At 36.9% G+C, this 26,598-nt stretch overlaps 2 protein-coding genes across 4 annotated transcripts in view; both read left to right on the plus strand.

Annotated features, from left to right (window-relative positions):
* On the plus strand, positions 1-7,269 carry cul2 (cullin 2). Its single transcript, XM_077736464.1, has 21 exons — positions 1-119; positions 1,104-1,242; positions 1,388-1,490; positions 1,569-1,663; positions 1,938-2,043; positions 2,115-2,197; positions 2,268-2,364; positions 2,555-2,665; positions 3,127-3,289; positions 3,395-3,519; positions 3,692-3,799; positions 3,904-3,963; positions 4,050-4,178; positions 4,326-4,412; positions 4,515-4,667; positions 4,840-4,917; positions 5,010-5,076; positions 5,391-5,593; positions 5,720-5,821; positions 5,903-6,019; positions 6,555-7,269. Exons 2-21 carry the CDS (start codon positions 1,124-1,126, stop codon positions 6,684-6,686), a joined length of 2,238 nt encoding a protein of 745 aa, XP_077592590.1. The 5' UTR covers positions 1-119; positions 1,104-1,123; the 3' UTR covers positions 6,687-7,269.
* A 751-nt stretch (positions 7,270-8,020) lies between these two features.
* Positions 8,021-26,598, plus strand: part of LOC144209268 (partitioning defective 3 homolog) — a 234,425-nt gene continuing 215,847 nt past the window's right edge. For all 3 annotated transcript variants that reach the window (XR_013329067.1, XR_013329066.1, XM_077735472.1), the window contains exons 1-3: positions 8,021-8,140; positions 8,244-8,461; positions 20,295-20,396. Coding sequence is in view for 1 of the 3 variants with exons in the window: in XM_077735472.1 (XP_077591598.1) it covers positions 8,342-8,461; positions 20,295-20,396 (222 nt within the window). In the remaining 2 variants the exon portion in view is untranslated. The remainder of the gene's footprint in view (positions 8,141-8,243; positions 8,462-20,294; positions 20,397-26,598) is intronic.

Here is a 26,598-nt window from a genome sequence, read left to right on the forward strand (position 1 = left end):
TGTTACTCACCCCCGTAAGAGAATGGTACAGTCAAAGAGGCTGGGAAGCACAGTGAGACACATCCAGCCTGTGACACCGTAGAAACTTGAGTTTAATAGCAAGGATTTACTCTACAGTGGTTGGTATTATTCATACATATATGCTTTGAAATTGTTTGTGTAGTTCCAACAACATATTTTAGTGAGTTGTCAGTGCTAAATTAGGGATTTTGCAAAGTCGATGAGCATTTGCTACCGGTAACTGCGCTGTCTGTAATGCTATAGCTTCTTGCAAGGTAAACTAGCTATTAGCCGCTTCCTTACATTAGAAATGAACGGGGAGAAGTAGCATGCTAAAGAGATGCTAGATAGCTGTTTCGATAGCCATCCTATTTTGGGATTGACATTCCGCTAACTGGTAACTTTAACTTGGATCCCCTTGAAATTATTAATACAAGCCTACCTGCAAGCGACACGCGTCATCATGTTGTACAAACGTTACAATATTTAAACGATTTGATAAAAATCAACGCCCGTTAAGGAGAGGCTAGCATTAAGCTAGAGGCTGACGTTTATAAAATATTAATTTATTACACTATTTTACACTTAGATCTTTCATTTGCGTTTCATATTGTTATATATGTACAGTGCATAACTACTTTAGAGATGAGTGAGATACTAGTCATCTAACACATGTGTCCGTCCGTGTTAGGTGCCTTGCTCATGGGCATATTTACATTTCTTGGGCACCACACATGCATCTATCTAGTTGCTAGTCTATTAGGTTTTTACCCAGAATTTGGTATAAGGGTGCATAGATCAAACTTGTTTTTGTATGTACTTTGGTCTGCTTTGAAGTTCAAACCAGTAGGAATTAGTTTTTAATTGTTGTGCATACTGACTGCTCATTGGAATTTTCCTGTTGTTAGTTGGAACTCATGTTATTTTGTTGATCCATCTTTTTTTCTAAATCAGAGGTCAACCTTGAGAGCATAACACAATTCTATGTAAACTGCAAATGCAATCAAGTGAATTGTATAGCTAATATTACATCATGAGCAATATTCATACAGAAATGCAGCAATGCAAATGCATGACATTGTTTTCCTTTTTTCCTTCACTAGGCCAATAGAAAGGCTGCACAATGTCCCTCAAGCCACGGGTGGTGGATTTTGACGAGACTTGGAACAAGTTACTATCAACAATCAAGGCGGTCGTAATGCTCGACTATGTGGAAAGAGCCACGTGGAATGACCGTTTCTCGTATCCTATTGGAAATGAGTTTTGTACTTAATATCAGTAAATACTGCATGCATTTATTGGTCATCACTGAATAAAAATGCTTTAATTTATGAGTAGTATTTCAAATGAACCACATGAAAATACTTTTCCTAAATGTCAACTAAAGTGATATTTATGCATTGTGTGTTGCATACCCTGAGCCCTTAGGTGAGAGGTTATACACTGAAACAAAGGTGTTTTTAGAGAATCATGTTCGCAATTTGTATAAGGTTAGTACACAGCCATATCTGACATGTTACTTCATGTGGCTTTTGCTAAAATGTGTCTGTATTTTGCCTTCATATTAGAAAGTCTTGGAATCGGAAGAGAAGGTTTTAGTAATGTACCACAGATACTGGGAAGAATACAGCAAAGGAGCTGACTACATGGATTGCTTGTACAGGTAAGAAAACAAGTCTTTATGAACTGTCTAGTTGGAAATCAAATTACAAATAGTTTTTTAATTTAGAAGAAAATTGTCAAAAATCAATCCCTGTGATCCTAATACAATTTATTCATATTTTCAGTTAATAAATCATTCAGTTTAGCGATGCCTTTGAAGGCATATCAAAGGAAATACACTGTTTGTCAAGACTATGTTGCATAACCAAGAGTATTTCTGGGATACATCTGAGCTAGCCGATAAAAAAACAATAACAACAACTTGTTTTCTCCAGGTATCTCAACACACAGTTCATTAAGAAGAATAAACTGACGGAGGCAGACTTGAACTACGGTTACGGAGGAGTTGACATGAATGAGCCACTAATGGAGATTGGAGAGGTATTTAACTGACACACCATACAAGATTTGATGTACAAGTAATAACCTTTTTTTTCAATTTGACACTTCAGTTGGCGCTTGACATGTGGAGGAAGCTAATGATTGAGCCTCTTCAAGCCATCCTGATCCGTATGCTGCTAAATGAAATTAAAAAGTAAGTGTTTTCACACAATTGATTACACTAGAAGATTAGAGGATCAAATATTCCTCTTTTGTCCCTACAGTGACCGTTGTGGTGAGAATCCCAACCAGAAAGTGATCCATGGGGTTATTAATTCATTTGTTCACGTGGAGCAGTACAAGAAAAAGTTTCCACTAAAGGTGAGAATGTCAGGTGATGTTTTTGAATTATTTTATTACACTTTTTCGTTTACTTCATATTTATTGTGGTATTTGATAATGCCCGTTATTGATTTGTCTTATATATACTTTTCTGTGTGGTGAGTTAAATGCTAAGGTGGGCCAGTTATTCTGTTAGTATGTCTAAATTATATCTGATTTTGTCTTGCAGTTTTATCAAGAGCTTTTTGAAGGGGAGTTTGTCACAAAAACGGGAGAGTATTATAAACAAGAAGCTTCAAATTTACTACAAGAATCCAACTGCTCACAATATATGGAGAAGGTAAGCGTACATTAAATAAAGTAAAGTAAAGAAGTGTGCCAGTTCCTGTGTGAGCCACTCAATCCCTGTCTAACCTTGTCCTGTTTGTATTATTTACATCTGGCACCCAGGCTTTTTTAACTAGTTGTGAATTTGCTTAGTATGTCCTTCTCTTACTCTATCGTTTCCTCAGATTATCACATAAGCATTAGCAGATGTTAAAGCAATGTGGCTCTGTCTTTGCTGTGTATATTGAATTGATTAACGCAGTACAGAGGCAGCAACAAGTCTGTAGTCTCCTGTTGTTAAAACTAGCTCATACAAAGTCTTTGACCTGCTTTATTATTTCCTGTAGGATTTGTACTGCTAAGCTAGTGTGCAGTCTGAGAAGGTTTAAGAGGAACTACTATGATACTTTTTTTTTTAGAGAGTGGTCCAGCATCAGTTGAATAAACAAAAAACACTTACATCCCACTGTGCAGGTTTTGGGGCGATTAAAAGACGAAGAGATGCGATGTCGGAAATATTTGCACCCTAGCTCATATGCCAAAGTCATCAATGAATGCCAGCAGAGGATGGTGGCAGATCATTTGCAGTTCCTCCACGCAGAGTGTCAGAACATTATTCGGCAAGAGAAGCGAGATGGTTAGCATTTTTCGGAAATATTTTGTCTTTATGTGCTCCTGGACTTAAAACTCACTTGCATGCATTTCAAATGAAATATGTAAATAACATTTTATCTTTTTCCAGACATGGCCAACATGTACACGCTGTTGCGAGCTGTTTCCAATGGTTTGCCACACATGATCCAGGAGTTGCAGGTCCACATCAACAATGAGGGCATTCGGGGCACCAGTAACCTTTCTCTGGAAAATGTCAGTAATAAATCATGTGTTTATAAAATATATATGTATATTTTTTAAATGTGAAAATGGTGAACTGTTCTTTTAAACAGGCATTGTTCACTTTTTATATGCACTGTACATTAAATATGTCAAATGTTGCACAAATAATGATATCATACTTGCTATTCTTTTTACCACATAGATGCCAACCCTCTTTGTGGAGTCAGTACTGGAAGTTCATAGTAAATTTGTTCAGCTCATTAATACAGTTCTGAATGGAGACCAACATTTCATGAGTGCACTTGATAAGGTAAAAAAATGCCTATGAATCGCATAACTATTAAACAACAACAACAACATTGAATATATGCTTTAACCCACTTTTGTTTGCATCCATTTTTCTTTTTTCTTTAGGCCTTGACGTCTGTGGTGAACTTCAGAGAACCCAAATCTATCTGTAAAGCCCCAGAACTGGTCAGTTGGACATCAACATACTGTTAAAAAAATATTGTTGGAGTTCTTGTCTTGACTGGATCACTTAACTCTTTCTTTGTGTGCAGCTTGCCAAATATTGTGACAATCTACTAAAAAAGTCTGCAAAGGGAATGACTGAAAATGAAGTGGAGGACAAGCTGACCAGCTTTATCACTGTTTTTAAATACATAGATGACAAAGATATCTTTCAAAAGGTGAAATCAACCTTGAAGCTTTACTCGTTCTTTTTTTGATATTTTAATCCATATTTTTACCTTGAACCAATTAAGATCTACGTGACTGAACTATGGATATGCTTATGTATGTAAAATACTCAATCCTGTTTTCTGTCTTATTTTCAGTTTTACGCCAGAATGCTAGCAAAGCGACTTATACATGGTTTATCATTGTCAATGGACTCAGAAGAAGCAATGATCAACAAACTTAAGGTATGCAAAATGTGCTTTTTTCATATTTAATTATTTTTTTCTTTACATTTTGCTCAAAGACACACTCACAATAAAAACCTCTTGGTTCTGCTTTTCTCACAGCAAGCATGCGGCTATGAGTTCACAAGCAAACTTCACAGAATGTACACAGACATGAGTGTAAGTGCTGACCTCAACAACAAGTTTAACAATTTCATCAAGACAGAGGAGACCGTAGTGGACTTGGGTATCAGCTTCCAGATATATGTCCTACAGGTAAGTTTAGAGCGATCAGTCTTTATTACACAGTCTAACAAGCTCATATAGTACTGTAGACAAACAAATCAATTAAAAAGAAAAATACTAGTTTCACAATTGGTTTAGAAATTTATGTGAACCATAATAAATAAAGAAAACTTGTCCAACTGATCTTGTACTACATTTGCAGGCTGGAGCTTGGCCACTCACGCACGTTCCCTCTTCCACATTCGCCATCCCGCAAGAGCTAGAGAAGAGCGTCCAGATGGTAGGTTATTTTTTATTAGTGTTGAGATTTCACAGACTACAGACTAAAAAAACATCTCTCTTAAGAAAGCTTTATTTGTCATTTGCCTACAGTTTGAGTTATTCTATAATCAGCACTTCAGTGGAAGGAAATTGACCTGGCTACACTACCTCTGCACAGGTAATGTGATTTTCACATTATGTGGTGCAATTCTAAGGTATTTTTTTTTTTTATAATTGATAAAGCCTGCCTGGACATGTTTTTCTGATATAAATGACTTGGATAAATTATAATATTCATGAACATAAGTGAGCGAGCTAAGGCACAATTGTTGTTTACCTCCCTTTTTAACTTTTTATTCAGAAGTCATTTTAAAAATGTCAGGCTGTATCAATACTATAATTATCATTTATTTAAAACAAACCATATGAAAAATAATTATTGAATTTCTTAACTTAATTACATGTATTTTTTTACCACTCCCCTCTCTTCAGGTGAAGTGAAGATGGTCTATCTTTCGAAACCCTACGTCGCAATGGTCACCACTTATCAGATGGCCGTGCTTCTCACATTCAATAACAGCCAGACAGTGACATACAAAGAGTTGCAGGATGGTACTCAGATGAATGAGAAAGAGTTACAGAAGACCATCAAGTCTCTGTTGGATGTAAAGATGCTTAACCACAATTCAGAAAAGGTGAGAAAGTCAAGTTTTTTGACTTGAGGACTTCAGCTATTACAGTTTAAGCCTTGACACTAATACATTATTAAGATCTTTCATAATATTTACAAGCCTTGATTATTCTTTTTTTTCTGCCAAAAGGAGGAAATTGATGTGGAATCCACATTTTCTCTGAATATGTCGTTTGTAAGTAAAAGAACAAAGTTCAAGATCACAACTTCAATGCAGAAGGATACACCACAGGTTAGTTACTCTACTCTCGTCTGGCTGCCACATTCCATCTTGAGAACCTTTTAGTTTATCTTTCACCTCTTTGCCATTTAGGAGATGGAGCAAACTCGGAGTGCTGTAGACGAGGATCGGAAAATGTATTTACAAGCTGCCATAGTGAGAATAATGAAGGCCCGCAAGGTTCTCAGACATAATGCTCTCATACAAGAGGTAGGTTTGCCTTTTTGGTGGAAAAACTTGTAGTTGTGGCATTTCAATTCATTTAATTTCTGTTATCTGAGACCTTTTAAACAGTATATTTGAAAGGCATAAATCACATGTGTCAAAGTAGTGGCCAGGGGCCATATTTGGCCCGCTGCATCATTTTGTGTGGCCCGGAAAAGTAAATCACGAGTGTTGACTTTCTGTTTTAGGATGGAATTAAATGAAGATTATAGATGTATTTAAATTTCCTGATTTTCCCTCTTTTAAATCAATTATAGTACTTTTTAATACATTTTTTTAGTGTTTTTAGTTCAAAAATAATTTTGTAAAATCTAAATATATGTTAAAAAACTAAAATAAACATTGTTTGAGATGTATAAAAAACTGAATATTCATGGATTTTAATCCAGTTCTTTTAATCCATTTATTTAAAATAAAATCTAAATATTATATCCCGAGTCTGACACCCTTGGCATTAATGAAGTTGCAACCATAATAATGTGCTTTCTGATTTCAACAAAATTGTTCTCCTCATTTGCAGGTCATCAATCAGTCCAAAGCCAGGTTCAACCCAAGTATCAGTATGATCAAGAAGTGCATAGAAGTACTCATCGACAAGCAGTACATCGAGCGAAGCCAAACCTCTGCAGATGAGTACAGCTATATCGCTTAGCGATGGAAACAAAGAGCCACGCAAACGCCAATCCGTGCGTCTGTGACTGATGCAGGTTTTTAAACCCTAAAAACGATAATAAAATAGACTCATGCATCCATTTTTGGGAGTGCCTGGGAGCCCAACATGGTCACTCAAGCAGGCTAGGAAAAGCCGGAAGACCACATCCCACCCACTCCAGCCACCTCCACGTCTGATTTTTTAAGCTGTTTACAACAACACCAGTGCCACGTGCATCATGTGCACGTAAATTGACTCAAAGAGAATGCCTATATACTGAAGTTATTGGTGAGGAAATGGCAAAAAGGACCTCAGAGGTGACTGAAAATGGAATTATTGATTTGAGACTCAGTGGGGGCATCAGTGATGCCTTGATTGCTACACATTTTAAAAAAGAAGCTTCCTTTTCTCACGTTTGCAGTTCTTGTTTGTGTGAGTGTGTTATTTTTTTAAATGTTCTGATTAGGAGGAATACTGTAATAAAACTGGTATGCTGACTATTGTTTTTACTTTGAGATGGAAAACAAAAAGACATGTTCTTGCTGCTTGTCAAATTAATAAAATCGCAAGGTTCTTATTTATACTTTTGGCTCATTGAATTTAATAAGAAAAACTGTTTATTATATTATGTTTTTATTGTGAAGAGGCTTGAGTTTTATGGAGTGTTTGTCCTCATTGAAAGTAAGATGCCAGCTAACTTTGGGTGTCAGTAGTAAACTGGGCAGTCAGTTAATAATATGGATTTACAAACTAATTATTTAAAAACCTACACAAGCAATTGTATAGCAAATAATTGCCCGGAAAAATCTGCCTTATGCTCAAAGTCAGCTGAGATCCAATGCAACTCCTTGTGACCCTGAAACATAAACAGTATACAAAAATAATGGTTGGGTATTGATGTGATGATGTCACTGGAGTGTGAATGCAAAACATCACTAAAAGTAATGTGATTGAAATGTACTCTGAAAGCCACCAGATGGACCCTGCGTACTTCTACCACCATGGGGGTATTTGGGGGGCTCAACTCCAAAATCTCACTCTAGCTAGTGCTGTTAACATATATTTTTTTGTGGGGAAAATTGGTCTTTTGCCTTGTTCCATAGTGCAGTGATTCTTAAAGTTGGCATATTAGTGGTTTATAAAATAATCATTAAAGTTCCACTTGAGATAATATTTCATTGGCAAAGAACACCAATATCATCCCTAGTATAGCTATTCATTTTATTGAAAAAAATATAAATATATATTTTGATTACAACAATAAAAATAAAAACATTAAAACTTTTCTTGGTAGTTAAAGGGTTAAGAACCATGTGGACACTTTTGCACCCTCTGCGGGTCGTGCACGGTAGACATTCCTGGAGCTTGCTGCAACATGTGGGCGACCCTCGCGCCGTGTTGTCAGCTTTGGGCTCCCCACTGAGGAAGCCGCTCGCCTTGGAACTTTCTCTCAAGTGAGTCAACACTGCGAGGACGCCACCAAGTCAGACGGTTTCAGTATAGGATCCCGAAACTAGGATTTTAGGCACTTTACTCGATCTTTTTTTTTCTCCACAGGCAGCTGGTCGCCTTCGTATTCCTTCGCGCAATCACCCGGGATGGTTTGTGTCCCTTGGATGCCTCGTTTTTTTCCTTTTGGGAATTAACGTGAGGAAATGAAGGTGACCGTGTGTTTTGGACGGATCCCGGTGGTCGTCCCATGTGGGGATGGGAATATCAAAGTGACCAGTCTCGTCGAACAAGCCGCCATGAGATACAAAAGAGCCATCGCGAAGGTAAGAACTAAAATCCAATCTCGTTTCAAAGTAGGGTGACTCCTAGCACGGTTTTAGCCGAAATATGGTGCTTTTACCCCCCGGGTAAATACACATAATTGCGGTAAAATCGGATAATTTAAAGTATTTGCTTCGATATAGTTATGATGAGCCAATATGGACCTCTTATGACCCATAATGGAGGACCCAGCAAAGTGCCGATTTTATTGCCTACGTTGATTTGTTTGCTTAAGAAATAAACATCGCCACTTTATTTCTTAAGAATAATGATGTGCTTGTTGAAACGGGTGGATAAGTTTGTGTAATGTACACGGAAGAACTAACAAAACAACAAAAAGCAAAAACTGGCGCAAGATTCTGCGCTTTGTGCACAGGTGTGCCACTGCGGATCACAGTGAGATAGTGCGTCACGTGCATTGAACTTTACAGTGCGCAACATCACGATGAAACACTACAAATACATGTCTCAAATTCTAAATTTAGGTTAAATATACGCAAATGTTGTTCGTAGTGAAGACCTTCACACACATTTAAGTAAATAGTTCAGGGAATAACAATAAATAATAAAACACAATCAACCACATTAATCAGGCGCATCCATGTACGTCACACTTAAAATGTTGTATAAAAGTGCAGCAAACATAATAAACATATGAACATCATGTTTCAAATATAATTATACATATATACTGTGTTGGTTATTGATTATTTGTGTTTGTTGTTGTTATGTGTGCACTTGGTGGTAAAGCTTTAAATCTCATTGTATAATGACAATAAAATCATCCAATTCCACTCAAAAAGTTATTATAATAGTTGTATTATTGCCAGTACCTGTAATTAATACTATTATTTAAAATTAATCACTCATTGGCACTTAAAAGTTGAGTTTTCCCCAATTGTTTTTTTAAAGTTTCACTTAGTATTTCACTTATTATCTGCCATTGACAACAATAGACGTCCAATTTATTTAAATTGTGAGGGCAGTTCTCATGCAAGCATTCCCAGTTAATTAGATAGATATCATCACCAGTAGAAGAGTGATCTATATAAAGATAACATCAATTTTTAACATCTTATAAGCCCTTTTACCCTCATGAGGGACATTTATGATATATATGATCCTACACTGTATTTGAGTAAAAGTCTAAATACTTGCAAACAACTTGACAAGTTGAAGTACAGCCTTGTAGCTGAGTACTCGAGTTATATGTTGTTAAAATAAGAGAAAAATAAAAATAACAAATGTGACAAAAATACATAATTATTAGCTAATAACTGAAAAAAAACCTACAAATCTTTAAAAGAGAATTGATTTATGCAGTTGTTTGGATTATTTTGACCCCCTTAAAAAGAAATAATATATTATTGATTAAATACTCCAGATCAACATGCATTTTTAAAGAGAACTTCCGCTGGCACACGGGAGTGATCACACATCCCCTTAATAGTTTTCTGTGGCTCAGCAAAATGGACTGGTCCGTTGATCCATGCTGTGGTGTTGTAAATGGAGAAGATCTGGCTCCAGACAACACAGCCATCTGCAACAGGTCTATTAAGCCTTTTGGGCCTCTGGAAGACATAATCACTTGTATGGAGAGTCACTTGAGATTTTAAAATGCTCCCAGAGCTGACAAGCATTAAAGAATAATCCTACTTCTACCGCTGCATTTTATATGATTTATTTCAAGTATGATGATGGATCCAAAATAATATAGGCCTTAAACTGCAATATGTGCGTTTCAGTCCCCGATGCATAAAATTTAAAGGTTCAGCAAACATCTACAAGCTGAATAACAATATTCAGCTTTGACTGACAGTTAGTTATTCATGGAAGCTTGGCTTGTGTGCTATTTTTTTCCTGTTGGGGCTTTTGAGGGCTTTCCTTTAGAGGAAAATCATCTATGAGCCACTTAAATGCCGTTAACTTCAGAGTCATATCTGCTCTTCAATATGCACAACCATGAAGGATGGATGCCAAATTGCTTTGCTCGTCACTTGTGGCTGATGTTTTGCAGCACTTGGACGATCAAGTAATAATTGAGACGTATTAGATAATGTGAGAAAAGATGAAGAGTCGCCATGAAACTACACATGGTCATGATGGAGTGAAGTGAGTAGACTGTGATTCAACAGCAGACAAAACATGAGAGTTGCTGTTTCAGGGCAAAATTATTTTATTGTAGACGAGACAAAGTCATTTATTTGAGAAGACGCATTTTCTTGGCTTTTCTCTGCAGCTTTTGGTCCAATGTGTGTGGTCCTAAATACCTGCATCCTCATATTATTTTTATACTTTGTGTACTTGCAATATATATTATTGAACTTTAATCTTTATCCATCAAAATTAAGTCAATGAACACTTTTTGTTCTGTTGTTGGTTCTTATACTGTGCTACATGGAATAACTGCTATATTGCTGATCGAAAATTTTCTCATTTCCCATTGCAGTGTTGTTTTACAGTGCTCAGCAGAAGGCCGGAGACTATTCCATTGATCAACTATGTGGATTGTAAATGTAGACTAACACCATGCATTGATTCCCTTTCAGATATCATTTCACACCCGCAAGGAAAAGTTACAGTTCACCAAAAAGGTTCTAAAGATTGGCGTACTGGGTCATTTATTCTTAGGTGGAGTTAACCAGTTGAACGGCACTCATATGCACTATTACGTGAAACTGAAGTAAATATCAGTACACTTAGTGTACATGAAAACTAGAGATTATCTATAGGTTAACTGTTCAAGACAAGGCATACCAACTGGATGTAATTATATGTGAAAAGAGGGTGACTTGGCTGTTTGATGATGGGAATGTGGTGTGATTGATGGTAAATGAGGATGGATAAATTCAGACTTCTGGTCAAGCACCAGATATTTTTGTAATTCATTTCTACCACATCAGGAAAAAGAGCAAAGGAAGTGTAGACTCAGTAAGCTCTCATCACCCTTGGGTGATTTTCACATGTTAAACTTTACTTCTATCATTATCCCTCCTTTTTTTCTCTTGGCACACATTGTTGTCTTCATGCAGACTAGCCTTTTCTGCACTTCATGATTCTATGCTTTTATCCCAACAGGTCATTGCCTGTCGGTCTTTATCCAAGAACATTCCTAAAAATATATCATATTCAAACCTGTGATTATCAAATATACATGCTACACATTGGTCTAGGTGTGTAGAAAGCACTACATTAATTTGTCACTATGGCATTTTTATAGTCCTCATTTTAGAACTATACAAAAAATGTCCAATAGTAAGATCACTATATTTCAAAAGCAAATAAAAAACATTATTCTAGAACGAATTGTGGTATTTTACAACCTCATTTGCTGAATTAATGACTGTCGAGCAGGTTCCCCCACTCAGACGACTGGGTTTAAGATCAATGACACCACTGTGAGGCGCTTATCTTTATCAAACATTTTTTTTCTCGTCAGGGTCAAGGTAAGGTTGTTTCAGGGCTTCCCCTATTTTAGAATGCCTCTCGTGTACTGAAAACAGTTGCACACGTGCTGTGTAGGTGGTGAGGAGAGTGCAGGCAAGCAAAGACTTGTGTCAGTCAATGGTACAACAGACATCAGGGCTCTGAATTAAGGGTTGAGCATGCAAAGCTGCAAGGATTTCTGGTTTCTCTTGCCAAATACAGCAGTCGGCAAGCCACGCATAGTAGGGCCAAATACCATTGCCTTGCCAAGTCATTTCATGACTGGTGTTTTCTCAACAGTGGAATTTTAGTTTTTTTATGTGTCTGTTTTTATGCCATGACTTTGGACAGTGGCATTTTCTATTCAGAAATAGATTATGTGATGACTTTATCATTTTTCTTCTCAGACTTTATGCAAATGAGAAAAGAGCAGATGAGAAACAGTAGTTCCAGGTCAGGGTTTTAGTAGTGTATTATTTTCTACCTGAGTCAACAATTTACAAACTCACTGGTTTAGAGAATCCAGTTAATCATTTACTAATATTTTTAGAAATAGGACAATGGAAAAGTAGACAGACATGTTTGTTGGTTATTGTTTTATTTCTTAGAACATTAAGCAATGTAAGTTACTATTGAAGTGATCTAGCTATTGTTCTTTTTTGTTAGTGGCATTCAGTAGGTATATTGTAGTATTATGAATAATGCATGATACATTGGCACATAATTCCAGTTTAGAGCATGCAAAATGTAATTATATGTTCAGGTTGCATGCTTTTAGCATAGTTAATTATTCATCTGATGCACACAATCAGTCCATATCGACAAGGTAAACTGTTTAGGCTGTGAGACTGCGCCAAAAGATAATACAGTATATCGTTTTATCAAAGGAAATCTAAGTACTGTGTTTCTTAAGGGGCAAGTAAATCTTTCAAGTGAAGGACTTTTTCCCCTGAAAATATGTTGTTTCAAATGGGATGTTTGTGGATTAATGGGGGATTTTGAAATGTCTACTGTCTACAATTAACCTGTCAACATTCAGATTCATAGAAGCTTTACTTACTGTCAAAGCTGTCAAAGACTGAAACCTTGAGAAGCTTTTCTTCAGCTCCACCACAATTAAGAAATTAGCAAATTCAGGCATGGATTTAAACATCATGCATAAAACAAATTGAAAGCATTGTCATTCAATGAAATAGATATTTATAGGGCGTCCCTAGTCAGTTCTTATAAGCAATTATTTCATTCCGTTCTTGTGACGTACAGAAAACAACAACGTGATGTGTACTTGAACTTATTGTTTTGAACGGGAATGTGAGAATGAAGCTGACCTTGAAGCTGTTTGCTTGTTTGCACTAACACTGGTCTTCATCTAGTATTTCAAGTCAATAGTTAATATGATATGCTTGCATGTATTGTTGCCACCATAGCAGTTGTATAGGTTGAACTGAAATAGTCTAAGGAAGAAATTGAGTTGGTCAAAATTGGGAAATAGTTGTTCTTTGGTCTGCAGGATCTGTCCACTAATTAAATGCATTGGTTCGGTTTGTATATTTTGTGGAGAGGGCAGATGGATTTTATTTATTCTATTTCCAAACTATTTCTCCTATGTTTCTGAATCCCGCATCCATGAGAAGCAACACTTCTTTCATAAAGCTGAATGTAATTGAAGAAAACAAGTCCTAGCAAAGGGCAGCTATGTGGATTGTGGTGTTTTGACACGACACAACATGTCAGACCTTCTTAAATGTGATCCAACATTTTGCCAGCAGCTTATTTCTGCAGCCATGATTGCTGTTGAAACACAGTCCCAATCATGTGTTCTTTGTCAGACTTAAGAAGCATTCAAAACATTTTTCTTTTTCGGTTTTACAGTATAGTACATGTACCATTGTGTCTACAGTTGTGAAATGGAAAAAAAAAAGTATTTTCAGGAATTACTGTAACTAAAATGGTAATGAATATTTGGCACTTAAATTCATTACAGGATTAAGTTATATTACATTGTTGTGATTTTTTTAATTTTAATATTCTATTTTTTTACCAGGCAATTAGTTCATCTTTTGTGATGATGCAATTGTGTCCAGTAATTTTATGTATATTGCAAATGAAGTAACGTTTGAAGTTGCATAAGTGGTAGTTTTACCAAACAACATTACAGCTGACTGGGAGTGCCTTGGAATGCACAGAGTGACTTCACAAAGCGTTTTCAAGGCTTAATATGAGCAAATGTGAGCGTCTTTTGTTCTCAGATTACCAAACTGTGAATGTTTACATTCAAGCAAGGCCACCCCAGTATTACAAATACTTGACACTAAAATATTGGATCTTTGTAGCATAGTTTATTTAGTGTTTACACAAATAAGAGTCATAAATAGATGAAAATGATTCATAGCAGACTAATGAGATTGAAAGTAAGAAAATACAGTGTTCTATATAGCATACATATATATCTAATAATGCTGATTGTTTTTCAAGTTGCCCTAACATTTGATGCCTCAATGTCAGTATGTGAGAGTTCAGTTTGAAAAACACAGTGCTCTTTTGCTTCCATAGATTTTGCAACCATGTTTTTTTCCATTATTTAACATTTCTGTTTAATTCATTTGACCTAAGATGACTTGGACTTACCGGTGTATAAAATCTAACCTTGGACGGCTTGTCAAACATCTGCTGGGCGTGATTTCCTTTCAAACATCCACACAAAAATGGAAAATACATGCTCAGAGTTGTACGAGAAAAATACCTCGCACAATTTATTGGCGGCACATTGAGGAAAATTCCATCGTTTGGGCTGAAATATTTTTATCTCAGCTCTACCAGATGTGCTGATTGATTGATTTACTGTAGTTTACTAATGAAGTTGATGAGCATGCCCATTTAAATGTTTAATTTTTTTCTGAACTGTTTGCTTAGACTTTGAAAGTGGGTCAGACTGAGGAAGTACAGAAGATAAATATGGGAACTATTTGTATTAAACTGTAAATGTTAAATACAATAGTTGGGTTGAATTGTCTTTTTAAGTTGTAGCACTTTTATTTAAAGATTCCCACAAACTAACATAGTACATTATTGCAGTAGAACTACAATTAAATATAATTGAATTTTATTAAACCAATTTACCAACATATGTCTAGAGAACCTCCCTCCCAATGCCTATAAAGAGGACACTAGCAGCTCGGCTGATCATGTTGGATCATGGATCACATCTAGGGCAAAAGACTGGTTGTAACTGGTCCGCCGACAATGCAGTCCGTCCCCCTCTTCCAGGGTGGGACTCGAAACCTTGCCACATGTAACCCGCACGGCAGGAGATCACAGTAACCGCTTGAGACAAAATACTCCCAGTTACTGTATGCATTCCCATTGCATTTATGCAAATGTTTAGTCGAACTACATAAGGGAATATACTTTTGAGGGTGAATCAAAATATCCACAGTAGGGATCAATTTTCCACACAAGTGATGTTGGTTGTTTGGGGCATGCTCACTGAACATGTTTCTTCTCGCCTTTTTCTTAGTAACTGAAGATGGTGAGTAGCAGTCGAAATTCACTGGTGTTTACATCATCAGTATTACCTTATTTTTGTATCCCATAGGCAAACAAATAAGGCTCCAATATTTTTTTGTACACTTTTGGGGCTAATGAATTGGAAAACCTCTCTAAAACAAGACCTGCGTAAACCTCCCACATCTGTCCAACACATCTGTCAGACTCTGAGACCTCCTAATAATTACTCAGTTTTGTCACGACATGTGTGAGTGGCGTCCTGTAGAGTATGTAGGCGTGTTTTTGACCTAGTCGAGCTGGTTTCTCGCTCACTGACAGCAACTCTGTCTTTCAACTTAATGCATTCACCTTGTATGTCACTGAGTGCCCTGCAGCACTCTAAACGTTCATTGACCTTAGCATTTGTCACAATTTTCTTGAAGGAAATCTCCAAGTTCCTCACTAATTCCCTCTTTCCCTGACATCAATACAATGCATTTACTGAATCTATTTAAAATGCCCCAGAACCAAACCCTGTTTTTATTGTCTAGTGTTTAAGTTTACAACCGTTACTTTTACCAGCTGCAATCATTTGATATTTACAGAAATTTGTTTGCAACCTCCTTTGCTTGGCAGCATCAAACCAGTCCAGTGAAACCAAAAATGTAAGACATGACATTACCAGTCTGTTTTATTCTAATATATTTCCACTTTGCTAATCAGATCCTTACTATGCAATTCTGGTCTGGATCCAGTCCTTCTTCCGTTTGAGCATCACTTCAGTGTTTGATGTTCTGGGATCTCATGCTGATCCTGCCACAGCTGCACCACAGCATTTCAAGCTTCAACACACTCTGGCTCAATAAAAATTGGCTTGAAATATGATCACCAAGATTTAAAATAGTACACTGCAGGATGTCATTACTATGCTATAGTATTTCATATAATTGATAATGGACTGAGCCATTGGTTACTCATTTTATAGTAAATTCAAAGTAGGAGAACGTATTCAAGTACTAGCTTAAGGCTCTTTTTGACTATCAGAACATAGCGCAATGCACTTTTGTACTCTGAAGCTTGAGTGGTCAGTCCATTAGCAAGCAGCAGACAAGGGCAGTGGGAGAAGCAGTGGTAGAATCAGTCTTGGACCCTGCAGACATGACATACTCAATATGGCTCAGTGTTCCAGTTGCAAATGTGATGGAGGAATTTAGTCAGTACCGTTTTAGGGGGATTAAGCCTAAGGTTTCTTTGCTTGTTTGATTTTCAGTATTTCGGTTTGTAAAGATAACCTTTTATCTACTTTTATGGATCAAACTTACTCATATGCAGGGTGTTGACCAGTATTGTTTCAAAAAATATTTGTTTCAACAAGTACATTCACCTGACTCCTAGAATATTTTTGGCTATTTCTCTTTTAGGCAATAAGTACGGAATACAAAATTCTGTTTAAGGAAAGCCTTAGTTACTTTTTGTCATCTTACATTATGATGAATACATGCTGTTAGTAAGAACTTGGATTGCAAACATGCCACTTTAATGATGGGTGAGCCAGAAGTCATCATCAGATTTTGACTTTGCAGGCATGGAATGCTGCCAAGATGTTGCATTTCCAAAGTAATCTTTGGAATTATGAGTGAATTGATATGGAATAATAAATGTTCCATGTGTGTACTGATCTTGCACAGATCAGCTCAAAAACATCTTGCAGAGTAACTAAGTGTAACACATGTTTATGTTAACATTTAAATGATTCATTTTTTTAAAAAATTTGATTTAAAAGTAACAACCGATTAAAGAATACATAGCCTTTTAAAATGCATTTAGTTTTTTTTCAGTGCTCTTTGGCGGTAATTTTAATGTTTGTCGTCCCTGTAGGAAAAATCTATTCATTTGGCTCACGGTTCAATCCTGATTAAAATGCTCTGTAATTTCACTGAAGAGTCAAAGAAAACTATATTTATGTTTTGCCAAGTCATCATTTGAACCGCCTCACATCTGCGAGAAATCTGACCACTCAAATTATGGTTCTGTGGATGAACAGATGGCTTAAATGCAGCATCTCCCTCAGGGATCTGAAGCAAGATCTCTCTGTAACATGACACTTACCTTCTGTGTCTTACCTCTAATAGCCACTTAAATCACATTGTTGACTCATTCTGAATGTTTTAATTTTCTCCCACTCAATGAGTGATATAAGTGTGTGTTAGTGCCAGACACCAAGGGCCTTTCAGTATCACTTTTCTAATGATGACCTTGGAAGTGCTTAGTATTGCAGTATTTCTGTGTGCAACCCTGGTAAGCAATAGTGAGCTGCACCAAGAAACAATTGAGTGTGTCATTACCGAAACACATGACTCTAAATTGGGCATTTCAGTTAGGTTATTGTTGCACCACAGACACATGTATCTTGTACTCCGTGTTACTTTTTAGTCGACCAAGTACCTACTTAGGTGTAGGTACTAGACTGATAAAGAGGTGTGTATGCAAAACCACATAATAACCATAGCCAGACCATATATGTACTGTTCATTCGGCTTAATTATATATCATTAGATAATGAGGTTCGCGTTGGCATCATCATTCTGTAATCATAAGGGGTGATTTGTTCAGGGTCAGTAGATTACAGTTATAGACTGCAATGGTTTGCTTTCACAGGGATGTCAAAACATAACTCATTTAAATTTAGAATGGTTTCATACATTAATGATTCTGCTGTGCTTATCTGGTGGTTGTAGGAGCAGTGCCATGTTCAGCCATTGGCCATCAGCACAGCTTCATATTCCACACGGCGACTCTTGAAGATCAGGCCTAGAATTCTTCCTGGAACTTTGTTCAGTGTAATCAAGCACATTCTGAAGTCAAGCACATAAAATCACAACATATCTTATCTGGAGTTAGTCACACTACTATTGTGCTACAAGATCCTAATTTGAATTAATTGGTTGTGGTGTGCAAATTGAAAATCTAGTTGAGTGTGCACCATGAACGGCACCAGCAGCTTGCAGTGCAATCGGAAACATTTGCAGACACATTCTCTCTCTCAAGCGTAGAGTCCCCCTTCACTAAATAACTCCAGGGCACAGGCTTTTGTGCAGCTTTTTAACAGAGACAGGAAATATGGTGCGGTACAAAGACATGGATAATAGGGTGAAACATCTTTTGTCTCTGGATTCAATGGGTGTTTGCATCTCATACACTAGGGAAAACCTGCATGTCACCTCCTAAACCAATACCTGGTCAAGAAAATGTGGTGGTTTACATCTCATCTTTTACTTTGATTCTTTGCAGTTTTGAAGAGGTCTTCTGGTTCAGTAATAAGGTCTTTGCACTCACATTATTTCTCATGGAAAAGAACCATGGTTGTAAAGCATGACAAATTCAAATAGTGTCCGCTCATGTTCTTGCAGCTCCGTGAGTGTGTCTTCGGGATTATGTTTTTTGTGGCTGACCTGCTCTCACAAGTAATCCATCTGATGAACAAGCCAGGATGATGCCTGTGCCAAATTGACATATGGTATTTGAATGCAGAAATTCAACCAGTTTAGTTTACTCAATAAATAGACATATTTAGACACCTGAGTTTCCAATCTACAGGGAAGACTTTCTACATGTGTTAATCTGTCTATTCAACACTGGACAGCATTTTCAACATATCTGAGGATAATTCAGTAATATTGTACAATTGTATATTTGACTGTTAACTACTACTCTCTTCTGCTCATTTCTGGCCACAATACATGTTTTAGGTCATTTTCCTTCCTCGTAAACTAAAAAAAATCCCTTTAACACACCAACATTTCTTTCATGAGTTACCAGACCAGAGTGGAGTTAAGTAAAACAGAGCCTCTAGGCATTTGACCACAGACCCAAAGATAGCTCAGTTTGAAAGAGAGTGAGAGCTCTCTTTTTTTCTTACATGATGGTGGAAGAAAAAGTTTTGTTCTGGTTCTTTTCCTGTCTCAATTGTCTCTCATGTTTTAATGTTTTGAGACCTTGAGATGGCCAATGCCAGAAATAAAAGAAGACAAATAACAAGGGGAGGGGAGGAAATAGACTGAAGTTTACTTTTTGACAGTTTCCATGCTCAAACATGGTTTGCTTTACCATTTATATCCACCCAGTCATCCAAGTTCTATCCTACTTATCCTGTTTAGGGTCACGGCTGACCTGGAGCCTATCCCAGTTGACCTTGGGAAGTAGGTGGGGTGATATAATCACATCATTTAGTATTTACTTAAACTGTAACAAATATTTGCCTCTTACCCCACTTAGAAAAAATAGAATAATAATTATATGCTTTCATCCAAACCTACTAATTATTTATTTTTCACTTTAAAACAGCAATGAAGTATGTACACAGGTTTCCTATTTAATTTTTGTATGAATTTACCTTCATACTTACTATTGTTGCACATCCTTTTGGATGCTGTAATATTTCATTTTGCAATGATATTTTTCTGCCGATTAGAAGTTAACTCTAAGGGCCTTGATGTCTTGTATCCTTGGGTTAATCCTGTCCAGTCTGCTTATTTTAATTAAGTCTGTTTTTTTGTGAACTCCCGATGTAATTTGTTCCTAATGTTAGTTTTAAGTGGTTTGATAAAATTGATCAACAGGTGACACTTTTGTACATTAACAGTTGATTCTTCACAATCAAAATCATGAACCAATGTAACATGGCACAGAGAAGATTAAAACATTTAGTAATAGCAAGATTAAGTCAATCCATGAACACGGTCCAACTGATTTCCGCATTTACGACCCATATAGTGATCAGATCAGCTGATTACAATATCTGTTAGCTTGGCAGTGAACATTTTGAACGGCTCAGATAATGGCCCCAATCCTATATTCATGAATGGCTAATACATATTGTGGGAGATACTTTTCTAACATAGCTGATTCTCCTTTTTTTTCCAGGACCCCACCTACTGGGTTCAAGTACACAGGTTGGAACACGGTGATGGAGGAATCCTTGACCTTGATGATGTTTTAAGTGACGTCGCAGATGACAAAGATAGGGTGAGTCCTAGTGTTTTTATATCTCTATAAAAAAAAAAAAACTCCACCCTTGTTTAGGTAAGTACTTAGGTAAGTAACAAGGTGAGTGAATAAATGTCATACGATATAAGCAATATAAAAAAAACAGGAAACCAACAATTCAGTGAGCATTTTGCAGGTTTGTAACTGAAGCAACTAGAATATTTTCAATGCATGCCCCCAACACATTGCTCATGATAATGAGCAAAAGGTGCCATGGTAACAAATCAGGTGAGATGAGGGGTGAAAGCAGGTTCTTTACACCTGCACCTGCTACTACTCTTTTGAGAATTAGTCATGTCTGAGAGGCACTGATTAGCAAAATGTGTTACAAAATCTGCTCTTGACCTGAATATATTACTAAAAAGTCAAGTTTGGAGACGGTAAGTGATACTATTATGTTTCAGTATGATGTACAAGTGTACAGACTTGCTTCATATTTAATGTAATTGTGTTTTTGGTGTAAGGACAGAGCAAAAATCACTCCTCTACCAAAAACAATCCACATGCTAATTGCTGTAAGCCCCGGACTTCCTATGTTATCATTCTTATGAAACAATTTTAACGAAGCCAGATGACGTTTGCTTCCCAGCTATTTTATTGGTTGCCTATTTCAAGAACCTCCTCCTCAGATTCAAAACACACAATAACCCCACCCCTTACTATCTCATCAACCTGCTTCTCTTCAACCTGTTCTACTTCCCTCTAGTCGGAACTATACACTATACAGTCAAAATCCTTCGCACTCAGGACTTTGTGACACTGACTGGAACATTTAAATCACAACCCTTAATGAATTTGCTTTTACCTGCGCACATATATCTTGCATAGTTTCTTGTGATTCCTCCTAATTTACTGCATGTTTTATTACTAAAGTGTATTAATCGAAACAGAATCAACACATTGACACTTTGTAAAAATAATTGCTTATTTCTGTTCTTGCCCTTCTCAGAGGCACATTCACAAGTATTAAGACTCAATCTAGACTAAACCTCCTTCACGATTATACAGTACTGCGTATATTTGTGTCCACAAACGGCCAAAATGATTAGTAGAACTGTTTGTGTAAATACTGTCTGGGGGTTTAGTTTGTATTTGTAGTAGTAAATCCAGTCCATCAGGTTTTTCCAATCGGCAGGAAACCCTGTCCCAGTTTTTCTGCATTTTACATTTAACCATGGTCTTTTGTTGTAGATAACATTGATACTATTGTAAGTGATGTAAAGTTTTGAAATGAGTTTTTACACTAGTAGGCATTATTGTGAATAGAAGTGGGAACCATTTCCGTGTAATACAAGTCTCACAATCATAATTACCTCATGATATGGTAATACAAGAAATATTGATACATTAGATATCTATCGCATGCAGTGAGTTAATTTTGGGGCATTCTAGGTCATCTGTTGATTTCAGGGCATTTCTGGGTTACTCCTGGTTTACCTTGGGGTTCTGAACAGGACATGTCCAAGGAATGTTCTCAAATGACTAGCCAGGTACTCAAAATCAACAGGAAGTGAATACCTGTGAATCCCCCAAATCCAGGAAAACTGGCTTTGAATGCTCTGGTTTCAGTACCACAGACGGGGCTAAACACCTAATTCATTTTGACTGGGAGGGACAAATGAATATTCATTCTCCCCCTTCCAGTCAAAATGAATTAGACGGCCACTGCCAGCAGTTTTTTAAGTGACCCCTTTTGAAAAAGATATATTGATTGTATAGCAATAATTTAATTCTTCCATTCGTTGACATACCACTCAAAACATTTTGGTTCCTGTTTCAGCAATTCTGGTTCTTTGCTGCCCACAAGTGGAGATTATTTTTAACTACAGACAATAATACCCCCCCAATAACAAAAAAATCAGGAATCTAAATAATACATATGAATAAATTGATATGCATTGCACATGTATAGATTGAAAACATTTGGATAAAAGCCAATCACTTTGCATGCTTTGAAATGGCTGCAAATTACTTGAATATGTGCAATGGTAATCCTTGCAGCAGATGACAACACAATTCATAGGAAAGCATTTTAATCAATAAAAATGAGAATTACCAACAATTATGTTCAACTTTAGTGAACAATTCCATTGAGCATCAATCATGTGACACAAAATCAATAGTTTGCTAACTGCATACTTGTGGGAGCTGGTATTTTGTTGAAATTATTGAACTGTAGGCATTAAGTGCAATTTATATTATTAAAAAAGTGTGTAGGCAAAATTATGGGAAAGGTTGCTGCAGGATATTTTGTATTTGTTTAACTCTAAAATTAATAATCAAAATCATTTAGTGCTGGATAAGATCCCAGTTTATTTCCTATAAGTACTGTTGAGTATATACCCTGCTTGGACTGGTCATCAATTATGTTGGCTTGCTCTATGCACAACTTGCTGAGGTGACATTGATTATCAAGTGAAGTGGATATTTGGACCCTTGGTATTTGAAGTCTGGTCTGCTCTATTATGGGCAGAGGTGAGTCAGGATGCCCTTTCCCATTGACATTGATTGAATGCACCGTCCAATACTCAGGAGTGAAAATTCGAAAATACTCATTAGTGGATCCTCTAATGAGGCCTCGGCAAGACACTTGATTGGAGTACACTTTCACTTTTAGAACACTATGAGGCGCTCACGTTCTTCTCTTAGATGCTTAGTGTTGCCCTACAACAATTGTATGGTATAAATGGCCCCGCTTTGTTACTGAATTGAAATAGCTTCATATTTTTTGGATGTATTTTTTCTTCTTTTTAGAACCTGGTAAATGGCCAATGAGAGACTTTGTTATGAGAAAAGCCTTAAAGATTCAGGCTAAATGAATAGTAAATATAGTAATACAAATAGCTCTTGTAATCCCATGATGGTCCTTTTGCAATTTTGGGGGCTCTGAAGCTGGCATTGCCATGGCAATGGCTGTTGGCACCGAGTGGGCACCCGCTCTGGGTTGATTTCAAGCTGTGAGTGAAATTAGCCGAGGGTAAAGCTTGGTCCCATCAGCTGCCCCCCCTGGTTCCAGACCACCGCTGGGGAAATCAAAGACTAATTACAAATCACTAAGTATGTATGTGTGCATGTGACTCACTGTGTGAAAGTAAGCCTTTTGACATTGACCGTAGACTATTGTGGGTGACCTTGTTTTCATGTATGATCAACCATCAGGAACAATGTATTATACTATTTAACAATGTATTTTTTTATTAGTATTTTTTTAATATTACATCAACATTAGACACATTGCTAAGCATACACATATTAATACATGCATTTTTACCAAGTAGACAACAGGACATCCTGGCAGTTAGTATTGTATATCAACTGGAAATTGCCATTCTTGGACACGTACTATAGTTAAATGTAGTCAGAATATAGGAACATCAGTCAGTGATACATCTGCCAGTGGGCACAATATCCTCACTTCAACTGCTCTGTTCAGATATTTATGAGTAACAGCAGGCAATTTTTTTCCCTATTCATTTTCTCTATAAGGCTTTGAATGTTTCACATTTTTGTTTGTTTATTAGGTCGGCAATTTTGTAGCCACTCTTTGCAAAAGATTGTTGTCCCTTTTTCAGCAGCTACCGCCTTCACACTGTTATAATCCCTCACAGAGGGGATGTATCCAATGTAATCACAGTCTTTGTGCTCCTCTCCATCAGGGGGGCTGAGGATTTATACTTTGAAGAACTCTATGGCCTATTGGTCATTTTATCCATGTACAACATCTATAAATACACCACTTTTATGGTAATTTATCGGCCTTTTCAAAATATTTTTTTATGATACACACATAAATGTGTGTATATGTATATATGAGCATATATATATTATGTAGAAACCCAACCATCACATCGCATATGCAATATGACATAAATGCAATTGCCCGAGGATGAAATGCATAGTTGGAAAAGCTGTTTTCTTTTGGTAGAAACATGAAAAAATTCAGGTCACATCACTAAATGTATCTCTCTGCTTGGAGGCAATATAAACAAAAAGGCACATAGATGTCTTGGATACCTTATCAATGACAGCTACTCCCCCACACAAAGCACCACATGTTTTATTCATCTAATTTATATATACATATATATGCCAGTAAAATACAGTCTTGTAATGTAACTGGTTGTTTGCCATAGTAAGATAAAATACATATGTTGGAAATCAATTACACCAATATGTCCCCCCTCCCCCTTATTTGTGTCTGCCATAGAAAGGAAAGGTTGTCCTGTTAGACAGCTGTCAGGGGCTCTTTGGTTCGAATGACTGAGTAGGTATTTTGCCAAACAAGCTTATTATTTGTGCTGTTTTGTGTTGGTGCTTGGGGAAAATAATTGGGTCAGAGACAAACCCTGAATGAAGATGACAGATACAGGCCCTCCTACTGAGCTTCTGGCACTCTTTACTATACCTCTGAATGGATGCACCAAAGAGAAGTGATGTGCCTATAGGGACCAACAGCCACAGAGAGGTCAAATACATCAACTTGGTGACTGAATCACATTACATACATTCTATTCTATGCCATGTCTTATTACTTCCTTAGAGCAAAATGAGTAAAAAGGAAACAAACACAATTTCTCCTATAATATAGTGCAATATCCTGATGTAAAACAGTGATTATACTGTAAAATCTTCACATTTGATCAATCTTTAGCTCTTACTATTCTTGGTTCTACAGTTATTTTAAAACTGGGAAAAATGAAACAAAAATATATCTCATGGCCTAAATCAAGTAATTACAGATAGAAAGCGTTTACTTTAGAACCACTGAAGAGGGCCTAAGGAGAAGAGACATACTGATTGATGAGTAGGCACTGTGACTGTGAGCTAAGCTGAATCTGGCATCGCGGCTGGCTTTGTAAGAGCTGAAGTTGACACTGGCATGTGGAGGCAGGGTGGCGGTGCCAACGCTGCAGAGCTAAGCTTGGTAGTGAGCACTTTAGGCTCGCCTGTTGCCGCAGCCAGGCAGCTGAATCCCCCTGAACGCATTGGAGTACACTCTTACTGCTTCTGTGCTGATTTAAAAGGGCTCTTCAGATTACATTGGGTTCTGTTCTCTAATGCTTAAGGCTTACATACAGTACATGCTCCATCACCACGACAGCGCCAGTAGCTTCAGTTTGTATGAGAGGATAGGAATGATGTTTAATAGTCTTCGATAATTCAACTCTGTATTTGGTCTCAAAACAATAAATAACTGTTATTAAATGGAGCCAGTCAAGTACATGTATAATCAAATGCATGTATGCATTCAGTGTGGAGGGCATCTGTAGGGAAGTGAGCCAATTTGAGTCACTACCAGTGGATTTTTTCCCACATATTCCTCCCTTTTTTCTATTCAGAGAAGAAAAGAATCACACTACATGCGGCAGGTAGGGTCTGTTCCTTTGCATGGTAATTTTGAGTCCTTATGTCCGTCGTATGACAGATGTGCTTCAGGCTTGAGACCCCCCAGTTGTAGCTCATTATGTGAATGTGTGTCCATTTTATTTGTGAGCAAGTAGACTATTCACCCTAAACCCATTCAGAAGTAAGTGGGGTGTCTTGCCTGTTAAGGAGCAAATGAAAGCGGGTATTTTCATTTAGAAGACACTCATCCATATGCTCGCACACGGACGGCTGCTTTTTGTGAAACTGTGTCTTAGGTTTGCTTAGAGTATTGCTTTGTTTTACTACTTAAACATGCCTTAATCGTTTTGTACCTTTTAATTCCAAAAAGGGCCTAGCATCTCAGTAATAATTGTGTTGTGTCAGAAGTTTTTAGAAGGCTTTATGAGGATTTTCTTGGTTTAGTTTATGCATTATGCATTTAGTAGAGGGGTTTAGGTTTCAAAAGTACCATATTTTTTGGACAATAAGTCACAACTGAGTATGAGTTGCACCAGTCAAAGAATACACAATGAGAGGAAAGAAATAGTCACATTTTTGAGAGGGCGTTTTTTCAAATTCTATCAGAACCCAAGAAAAATTATACATTAAAGTAAATATAGGAAAATGAAGAACGGCAGGCTAAATAAAATTAATAACGTGAGCCTAAAAAGGATGCATTCATTAGTCAGAGAGGGGAAAAGAAACAAAAGTTGCACTTGAAGAAGATGATGTCTTTAAAAAAGATATTCTTTCAAGTATTAATGCAGTGTGCTCTTTAAATGAGGTTGAATATGCTTCTACCCTTTTATTCCCC

This window comes from Stigmatopora nigra, chromosome 16 (assembly GCF_051989575.1).
Source record: "Stigmatopora nigra isolate UIUO_SnigA chromosome 16, RoL_Snig_1.1, whole genome shotgun sequence".
Lineage (NCBI taxonomy): Eukaryota > Metazoa > Chordata > Actinopteri > Syngnathiformes > Syngnathidae > Stigmatopora > Stigmatopora nigra.

Excerpts from the sequence above, each read along its gene's own strand:
- cul2 (XM_077736464.1), top strand. The coding sequence starts at position 1,124 with ATGTCCCTCAAGCCACGGGTGGTGGATTTTGACGAGACTTGGAACAAG. Across the intron at positions 1,243-1,387 it reads ACGTGGAATGACCGTTTCTC|TGATATTTATGCATTGTGTG; the intron begins GTATCCTATTGG and ends TGTCAACTAAAG. Across the intron at positions 4,179-4,325 it reads ACAAAGATATCTTTCAAAAG|TTTTACGCCAGAATGCTAGC; the intron begins GTGAAATCAACC and ends TCTTATTTTCAG.